The 9811-nt window shown below is 40.0% G+C and overlaps 1 protein-coding gene across 1 annotated transcript; it reads right to left on the bottom strand.

Annotated features, from left to right (window-relative positions):
- Positions 1 to 6163: 6163 nt before the first annotated feature.
- On the bottom strand, positions 6164 to 9299 carry LOC129743767 (protein-glucosylgalactosylhydroxylysine glucosidase-like). The gene is made up of 4 exons (XM_055735922.1): positions 8666 to 9299; positions 7000 to 8544; positions 6452 to 6939; positions 6164 to 6388 (listed from the first exon to the last, which is right to left on the bottom strand). The coding sequence occupies exons 1-4, from the start codon at positions 8761 to 8763 to the stop codon at positions 6204 to 6206; spliced, it is 2316 nt and encodes a 771-aa protein (XP_055591897.1). The 5' UTR covers positions 8764 to 9299; the 3' UTR covers positions 6164 to 6203.
- Positions 9300 to 9811: the final 512 nt, after the last annotated feature.

The raw sequence follows: 9811 nt of genomic DNA on the forward strand, positions 1-9811 counted from the left end.
TCAGTGGACCAGCGATTACCGTCTTACCACGCTAACCACCCGACCACCGAGACGTACGACCACATAAGTTAGGATGAATGTTGGCAGAAAACAACAGATGGCAGCACCTGACATGATCCTTGAAGTCAGGGTTGTACACAGCGAATGCCTGAGAAAACTGGGTTGCTGAAGGGAAAGAAGACGAAAGGGATACAGGGGGAGGAAAGGTCAATAGCCGGGTACGAGAATTGGGAAATTGTAAAAAAAACGGCCATTGGATGTTTAGTCGTCAAGCGAGTACTATACGTAGCCACAAAGTCACCGCGCAAGTGGGCTAACTTCCGTATTCTTCAATCCTGAGTAGTATTTCGTACGTAGAACCCGTGATATTACGGTGAATCGCGTCTCAAACAACCGAGTGTGTGTATAGAGAACTACCAGGACCCCGAGATTTGGTCATGAACTTCCGGTGAGAATCCCTGAAGACGGAAGATTCATGTATGCCCGAATTTCCGTATTTTCAATCCCCTGAATATCCCGATTCGACTAAAATATCGAAGTAGACATTCCGCCGATCCGCTGGGATCCACAGGGAAACCGTACCGTACTACGAACCACGCAACCGAACCCACCCACGCAGTGCAAGTACATCTAGAAGGTACGGTGAGCAGTTGGATGCCCGGGGCCGCCAGAGGGCGGATTGTACCTAGGACGAGGGACCCGAAAAGCAGTCGTGTGAGGTAGGAGACATTTGATATTTCGGGGGCATTTATTTTGTCGACAAGTGCCTAGCCATTTCTGATCCTTTGAGGGGAATAAAGTAAGGCGAGCGTAGCTCGAAATTAAGTCAGCCAGCATTCCTTTGTAGTATTTTCACTCGAAAAGCCGACCCTGAGGCAAGAATTGGGGGAGTCCTAAAAGTGCTGGGCAGTAGCCTTTTCATAGTTACAACAGTAAATAACTTCACGCTTTGTTGGATTTCCGGACATTCTGAAATTTTTGGGAAAACTGCAGAGCAGGCAACCTAGCAACAATCGGACGCAAAGAAAAGCCAAACAAAGTAGGGATTTCGAAAGCAAATCAGTCTCACTGGATTTTAACAAAATTTTGGGTTGCAAAGTACGCATGAAAGGATCGGATTGTTATCGAATTCTCGAGTATCTTCGGGTAATCTGCACGGATGAGCAACGTGAGGGAAAAAGTTTAAAACATACTTTAGGGAATGGACCAAAGATTGGAAGTCTCTATAAAGTAAAAAAACAAACTTATTTCTACTATATTTTTGCTAACAAACAAACAAAAATTTAGTAGGTACTACATTTTTTTAAATTAATTTTAAAGTACTTTTTCATGAAAAGTTTTTAAATATTAAGTAGTAACTTTTGAAAATACGTCCTCAGATTTTTAAAATGGTAAATTAATTTTGTTTGCATTCAGTTACAAAATAGGGAACTTACATTCATTGTTGGTTAAAATCTTTAAATTTGGTCAGAAATCGGCAAGATTTAAGTTATTTGATTTGGGTAAAAAAGAAGTCATCGATGGAAATTGTAATTCAAAATTAAAAAAATTATCATTTAATTCCATCCAAATTTAAGATTTAAGTTCGGAATTTGACTCTTTAAAAAAATTACAATATTCAAAAGTTACTAAACCCTTCAAGCAAATATGGCATTCCTTGCAGATTTTTTTACGTGAATGCTTATTTATCAGCGAATACAGCTGTTTAGATAATCGATTACTCAACTTAAATTTTGTAGATAATTTTAGTACAACAAAAGTCAGTTTTTTCATTAAACAAAACTTGCAAATAAACTCAAATATATTTGTGATTTTCAGCTGAATTGTGTAAAAAACTGACAGTGATTCAAAATTTGAAAATACGAATTTGGTTTAGTCGAAAATCAAAATTAGAAGTTTACGATCTTCTGCTATGTAAATTCCTTAACGAAATCGTTTTCTTTGAATTTTTAAATCTAAACTCATTTCTGAGCTGAATCTGAATCTGAATTTTGAATAATAATAATGAACCTGAATTCTAAACCTGAATTCAAAATTTTTAAAGCTTAGTTCTTTTAGAAATGGGACAGTTACGAATGCGTGTATCTCAAAAACCATTCGTTTGATCGTGGTACTTTCTTTGAAGGAAATGAAGGTAATCTTATAATAGTTCATTAAAACATTTGAAAAAAATTATTTATCGTTTTTTGTAAGAAAAATATCTACTTTATTCTTGGAACCTCCCATCGGCCGGCGCACACTTTTTTCAGTCATGGTATTGATCAGTTTTTCAAACTTATTCTTCGTCTAATCTGTATTTCAGATGGCTGCATCCTCCTTCTTCAATTTCTGCTACTTTGCGGTCCAATAATTCTCTTTTTAAAGAAACTGAGGGGAGTTTAGTGGAAACAGTTGTTTCGAAATTAACAAAACTTGATTATTTTTTAACTACTTAAATGCGTTTTCAATGGAATTTCTGCTGTTAAAACCAGACAATAACGAAGTAAAAACATCATGAGTATAATATTAAAGTATAATCGGAATACTTAAGGTCGTAGGTTGCGAAAGGTACATACAAGATTACTCTTTTGAGGCTTTTAAAAACAGCAAAAACCAAAGTTTTCTTTTTGAAAATTGTTGTTTTTTTCCACAGGAGCAGAATCTTGACAAACCATTATATTTTATACAAAAAAAACCGCAAATAAATACTTTGATATGCTAGGGATCATACCACGAGCAGACATGTAATGGGATTCAAACGCTGCAATTTGTTTGATATAGAGTTTTTCATGAGTTTTGTCGTCCATCAGAAATCATCTGTCTCATAGCCTCAGTACCGGATATACAGCTTACGAGCTCTGGAACTGGCAAAAATATATTGTTTGAGGTTAAGTTTGCATGACTCATATCGAGGCAACACTTTCAGCTTTTCGGAGAAAAAATTTGCTGGACAGTTCAGCGATCAAAGCTTAGGGTTTTGCTTATTCAAATTTGAAAATTCCGGTATGAGACTTGACTTCCCTGATGACCCTTAACCGTAGTTTCCGATCATGTGCTTCACTAAAATTCTTGATTTGAACTTTGTGGACATTTTTGACAGTGTCTGCATACTTTTTCACCATTCACACACAGTAATTCTTTGAATTATCAACGGTTTTGTAAGCTATAAATTTTAAAATGATGGTTTTCGAAGGAAACTGTGCAAAATATTTTTTATCTTTTTCTCTTGCATCGTAGATATCTCAAAAATGCGTGAATTTAAAATTTTGAAAAAAAAAAATAGGTCGGTTAGTAATTTTCACAGGCATCAAAACGCTTTAAAAAATTTGAATATCCGACTACTAGTAAATGATTTATCAGCAAAAGAAAGTGTCCCATTTCTAAAAGAACTAAGCTTTATATTGATTCTGTTTTCGAGTTCCGATCTCTAAGATGTCAAAAAAAAAACCAATTTTTGTAGAAAATGTTTAGGTTAGAATTTTTAAATATGAGCTAAGAACTGAAATTTGTTTCAGGTCCCTGAATTATGAAGTCATGAATTATTAATTTAAATATTTATGTTTTCTGTTTGAATCGAAGTTCATTGGTTCTAGTTTTTTAATTCTTAATCTCACTCCAAATAAAAAAATAATTTTGAATGTTTAATGTGATTCAGAGTTTTTAAATTCTAGATCGCCAGTTTAAGAATTTCGTATCTGAATGGTGAACAAAAAGTCAGAATGGTTTCAAATTTTCATATTTTTCATATTCGGAAAACTATTATCTTAATATCAAAAATGCATTTGAAATTAAAAAATTATTGATCAAATTTTGATCAAAATGCCAAACATTATCTGAACCAGGATTGCAGAACAACATCCATTTTTTTTCTTATGATGATTCGAACTGAAAATCCAGCTTCCCAAACTGGATATAGAATCCAAAAATGAAAACAGAAATACAATTTTAATTTAAAAAATATGGAACCAAAACCTCCTAAGCAAGTAAAAATATGATATTTAAAATTAATAGTTCGAACAGAAGTTCTATCAATAAGTAAAAAAAAATTCGAACCTGTAGCAGAATTCTGAACCTGGGATTAGTTAGCGAGATTTCGGCATAAGTTTCGAATTAAGATTATTACTCTTGGATAAACTTGCTCAATCATTCAAATTTGATTGGAAGTTATACATTTAGAGTGTAGATTAGAATACCACGCTTGCTTTTTCTGGCCCTCAAAACTACTTCCTACGGCCATGCCTAGAATAACACACAACTGCTTGCGCCTAAGTTTAAACAGTTGACAGGAGTTTTTTTTTTTATTAGTTGTTAACCCAGGTGGTAAATCCATTTTACGGATTGCATTCCAAGGCACGGCGAGCCACCGCGTCCCCCCAGTTTGCTACTCTGGGTCCATGGGTGCAATTGGACGACTCATGATACAATGCTAAGGAACACTGTACCCCCTACGCCATAAAGTCCACCTGGGACCACTGACCTTTGTTCCCACCTCGAACTGTTTGACACACTTTGCTTCAATAGTGGGAGGTCATTTCGCGCTAGTGCGCTCCAAGGCAATACTCGTTTCCGAACCCTCTGATAGCATAGCCTCATTCTAACACAACTCGATGCGCGACCCCTTCTCTGACGAGTTAGGACCCGACATCTCATCGTGTGAATGAGGTCCCCACGTAGCGCAACTACTAACTTTGTGAATCCAGTCCAAGATCCAGAAACACAAAGCGAGTTGTCGACGGCACTTTCTCTGTTCAAACACGCGGGTAGGGGGGGTAAGCCCCCTAGGCCACGTGTAGGACTCAGACTCCTCCGAACTCACAAATAGTGTTGACTTAAGTCACCACCCAGCGCAACTACCCGATCTTCAAGTCGGGCGCTTCACCACCCGAAGCGCAGATCGGGCTATAGAACGCCCTCATCAGGTCACACTCGCGGTTTGGGCGCATCAATTCCCGAAACGCGTGTCGAACCCTGACACCTCCGGCAGAATGTGCCTCTCGGACACTGACGTGTAAACACGTCCCTAAGTGATCGGCCCACCATTGGCCACCACTTTGCGCATCTACTCATTTTGCGAGACGGGTCTATACCCACCGAAGCGCAAAACAAGTTGGCGATCGCTCTCCCTCCGGTCGCATCCGCATATCAGGGTCATGACCCCCCGACAGCGTGTTGGACCATCACACTCACACCCAAGTACTGGTACCTAAGTACCCGGGTGCACCACTTCTTCCGCGCGGGTTTGGCGGGACCCGTCGACGGCCTCTAGTGGGTTTGGTGTAGTTCTCTTGGCCGTACATCTGCAATACGCCGGACTTGCAGACACGTTTCCACTCTGCACCACGGGGAGGTGGAACTACGTCGCAGACAGGAGTTTACAACTTGTTAATTGTACACTGCATGCACGATAATGTCACTTCTTGCGTGTAGCGCGATGTTCATACCTGCTGTTATCAATACCTTCGAACCACAGTTATCAAATGTCACGTTTCCTTCAACTCTCCTCGGTGATCGTCAATTTTTGCCTAGCTTTAGTCAGCTCATTCATGTATACCTACTATGTAGACAGACGATTAGGTTCCCTAAAATTTGATCTCTTATTGCAGCACTGTCAAATGCCTATTAAGATTTGATTCATAACCAAACTGATAATATAAACTCTTAATATATATGAAGTCGTTGTTGAACCCGTAGTTCAACGTTTAACATTAATTTCAGGCGTTTGCCCATGTCGAAGGCACTGATTTTTTTTTAATGATTTTTGGTAATAATAAATCTTACGACTCATCGTTGTTGATTCGATGGTATCTGTATCGTTGGCCAACACCCACAATAAAACGACTCGGGAGCCTTGAAACTCGGCTTGGGAGCAATGGAGTGCGCTAATTCCGAATTGATTGATTTGTCGGACAATAGCTAATTTGCTATTACTCACGTCGAGATTACCTGGTTGAGACGTTATCGACAATGTCGACAGCGTTATCGATGAGCTGTTTTTTGGCGAATATTTTGTTTACCTAGGTATTCAAATTGCAAAACGAATAGTCATAATCATGCAACAGACGCATTGGTGAGGTCAGCTCACTTTAAATACGCAGTACAGATTGGTTATGAAAATGTCTGAAGCAATCCCCGTTGTCAGTGATAAAATTTCGGTTGTTTGAGGAATTTTAGTTTAACAGTTAGGAAGGGTAATATTCTACATTTTATATTATAAATAACTGTAATTACAACACTTTGAAAACAGAAACCAAAGCTAGTAAAATCAACAGTAAATGACTCACTGGATGAACCATGCTTGAATCTTCAGCTTGATCGGCAACCTTGATGCCGATTTCGGTTTTCCTCAGCTTGCAGCCGTTAAGTGCCGGCTGTGTTGCAGGAGAGATGGTAACTTTGTCTTGGAAGGTAGCTACAAACGAAAGGACAAAAATTAAGCAAATCGTCGAAAGCGTATTAAGGACTTCATAATTACCGGAATAAATCTCATTGGTTTCTTGGGATCTGTCAACTCCGTCGATGACGACTTTAACATTTCTTAACGTCGAAAACTGAAGGAAGGTTATATTGGTGGTTTGAGGAGTAATATCCAAGGAAAACTTGACATCCATGTAGTTGATCTCTGGGATGAATAGTCGGGTGGTTTGTGGTAGAACACGTGGATTTGTGATTGACAGCTCCCCATCGCGCAAACGAACACCGGCATAGCCATTGATTACCGATTGCAGGAAGCCACCGGCACCGGTGATGAAGTTACCTGCTCCATCCGTTCCATCGCCGTTTTCACTCCAAACATTGTACGGAGCCCGCATGTACTGAGAGTAGCTCTTGGAGAACATACCAGCGGCTTCAGCTATCTGTTCCAGATCCAGGTGGCCGATTGTATGCATCGCCCAGGTCATAGCTGGACCGTTAGATCTTGTCACCTGACTGTAAATCCTCAGGTTGTTGGCCTTCGTCGAGCTGGTTAGAAAGATGAAAAAGTGTTAGATGGGTTCATGATAGATTTAAAATTTTACTTACATATTCATAGGATATTCCAACGGATATCCCAGTAGAACTACATCTCCTTGCTTGATTGGTGTACCGATAACGTATCCATCGAACTGAGGATGAAAATCGAGCTCTTCGTTGTATCTCAAAGTCATGCCACGGCCAATTTGTGCCATGCGCGCACTCTCTTGAGCCAGGGCTCCAACTATTCCTCCACATACGCATCCAGCAAACTCTCCGAACAGAAGATTATGAGCTGCGATAACGTTAGTGTACGCATTGTTATTGATGTCGTGATGATCTTCGTCTGGGCCCATTACGTTGTGAATTTCGTAAAGATCAGTTTCGTTCATATATTTCGCTCGGCTAGCCCAAAATCTAGCCGATTCATAAGCCAGGCGGCAACCTTCAGTACGAAGCCATGTCACGTCATGGGTAGCATAATAATACTGCCTAGCTGCAAAGGCAATATCTGCCGTGATATGGTGCTGATATTCCACGACCTCAGGGCAGCATTCCGGAGTGACCTCGGATCCAGTGAAGGCGGACTCCCAAGGAAACTGCCATCCCTCATAACCATTTTTCTTTGCGTTATTTTCAGCTGCTCGAAACACTACTGAACGATAATGGAGTAGTTTAGCAGCATTAACGGGATCGATCAGAAGAATTGGAGGATACATCCACATCTCCGTATCCCAGAAGCTGTGACCTTGGTATTCTTTTAACTCCTCCCCACCACGGCCCAAACCAGAAGGCGATAGACCATAAAATGGATAACTGCTAGGTTGGTTCGTATACGCGGCTCTCAAGGAGCTAGATAAATAGAATGAACTAGCCTTGAGCACCTTATCTAGATCGTTGTTGCCTTCAACAGTGATGCCGTATTTGGCCCAAATTCTATCCATCTCTATTGTATGCATTCGTTGAACTAAATCCGGATTGAATCCGTGAATATCTCCCAGCTCTCGTTCAGCTTCCACGGGAGTTCTGGTGAATGCTGTGTAGAAGAAGAATTCCTCAGCCGTTGTGTCCTCAGACAGCGACAGTGTCTGAGGAAGACTTTGAAAATGTACACAGACATCGTGACCGTACGTTTGATAGAGAGTGTTTTCAACCACGTTAGTTCTTCCACACATTCGGGTGTATATCTGACCCCTGATATCCACAACTTGTGGCGCATTGAAGGTTATGTCTACACTGGGCGGGCCCGGAAATGATGAAACAGCTACGACGATTGGACCTTGAGAGGCTAGCCGCTGAATCCGAATTTTATTGACAATCACCATATCGTAGTGCCGGTGGGGATAAACATCATGAACGATGCGGAAGTATCCCGTGGGTTCATTGTAGACCGTGCGGAACATGTTAGCTTTCATGTCCAGCTGGAAGGCACAGTTTGATGGCTCAGCGCCAGAGCACGTATTTATCTGAATGTTTGCATAATTCGGAATCCGTGCTCGATGGCTGACTCCTCCGGCCCCATTGTAGACTCCATTCATGTGAACCGCATCGCCATAGATTACAAATCCCAGATTGCCGTTGGCTAAAGTTGGTCGCACAGCCTGATCGGGAAGCCTGTGGTTTATCGCAAATCGTTATCTTATCAGTAGAATTCAATTGTCATTCGATTGATTATAAATGGAGCTTTCGAAATAATCAATTATAAGCCTATAGATTTAGCAAATTTGTTACTTACTTGTTTGCTGTGAACAGATAATTGTAGTCCTGACCCCAAACTGCACCGATTAGCAGACTTTGAGCTAGCACTAGAATAAGTCTTTTGTTCGGACCCATCTTGGTCCCTTTAAACTATGAAGAACTGCAACCCGCGAGAGTTCGACGAATACTGACGGGTCGAAAACAGAGGTGTTGATTGTTTTGTACGCGAATTTTTGGGGCCGTGCAGCGCTGATAAGATATCTTCAATTCGGCATCTATGACGAATTCGATGACGATAGTTCAGATATTTTTGGCAATGCCAAGATAACGAAATTCAAACAGTGTGAATGCAAACGGGAACACCCACATCAGTTGAAAATCATTCATCGTTGAGTCTCCACTTCACTTTTCATGTGCTTGTAGTGTTTCCTACACAGCAGTAATTAACAGAACTAAAGTGTGATCCAAATACTGTTTTTTTATCGATTGAATCTGTTCATTTAGTTCAATCTCTGACTAGATATACCTAGCTTCACCATCAGACATACACATACGCAATAATTTACAGATGCAGCAGTTTATTGATTTAAAAATTATAGTTCAGAGGAAATTTAATTTTTATTAACTTCTTTGAAATATCATGGTAAAATCTTGGTTATTCAACTCACTCAAACGATGGATCGGTAGGTTCTCACCATTCCATGAACCTAACACAAATCACCTTACCGTGGTTTGAAATATCTGCCTAAAAGGTGTTCGAATCAAAAAGTGGTCAACTTAAATTCGCCGTAATTTTTCGAATCATTTATACAACAAAACCTGAACACCCATCGTTTTGTTGGTGTGTACATATGTAGAATCATGGCCGTAGGAACGGGGGGGGTTTTGGGGGTTAAACCCCCCCCATGAGGTCCAATAAAGCAAACGAGGTTTTCTACTCTACACTCTAAATTTTAAATTCAGAAACAAATTATGATAATAGAGATTTTATGATGTAATTAAAAGTAACAATCTAGATGAAAACTCTTAAGGCAAAACCTCAAAAATCCATTCCTAGTCCAAAATTCTGCTACACTTTTTCAAAATTTTCTCACTTGTTCATCGAAATGCAGGGCTGAACACTAAATTTTGAATTAAAATCAACCCGTTTCGGAGGTTCTCAATCCGGGTTCCATAATTTCCA

This window comes from Uranotaenia lowii, chromosome 2 (genome assembly GCF_029784155.1).
Source record: "Uranotaenia lowii strain MFRU-FL chromosome 2, ASM2978415v1, whole genome shotgun sequence".
NCBI lineage: Eukaryota > Metazoa > Arthropoda > Insecta > Diptera > Culicidae > Uranotaenia > Uranotaenia lowii.

Coding starts and splice junctions, on each gene's coding strand:
- LOC129743767 (XM_055735922.1), bottom strand. CDS start 8,763: ATGGGTCCGAACAAAAGACTTATTCTAGTGCTAGCTCAAAGTCTGCTA. Junction 6,940..6,999: donor TTGGAATATCCTATGAATAT/GTAAGTAAAATT, acceptor CTTTCTAACCAG/CTCGACGAAGGCCAACAACC. Junction 6,389..6,451: donor AACCAATGAGATTTATTCCG/GTAATTATGAAG, acceptor TTTCGTTTGTAG/CTACCTTCCAAGACAAAGTT.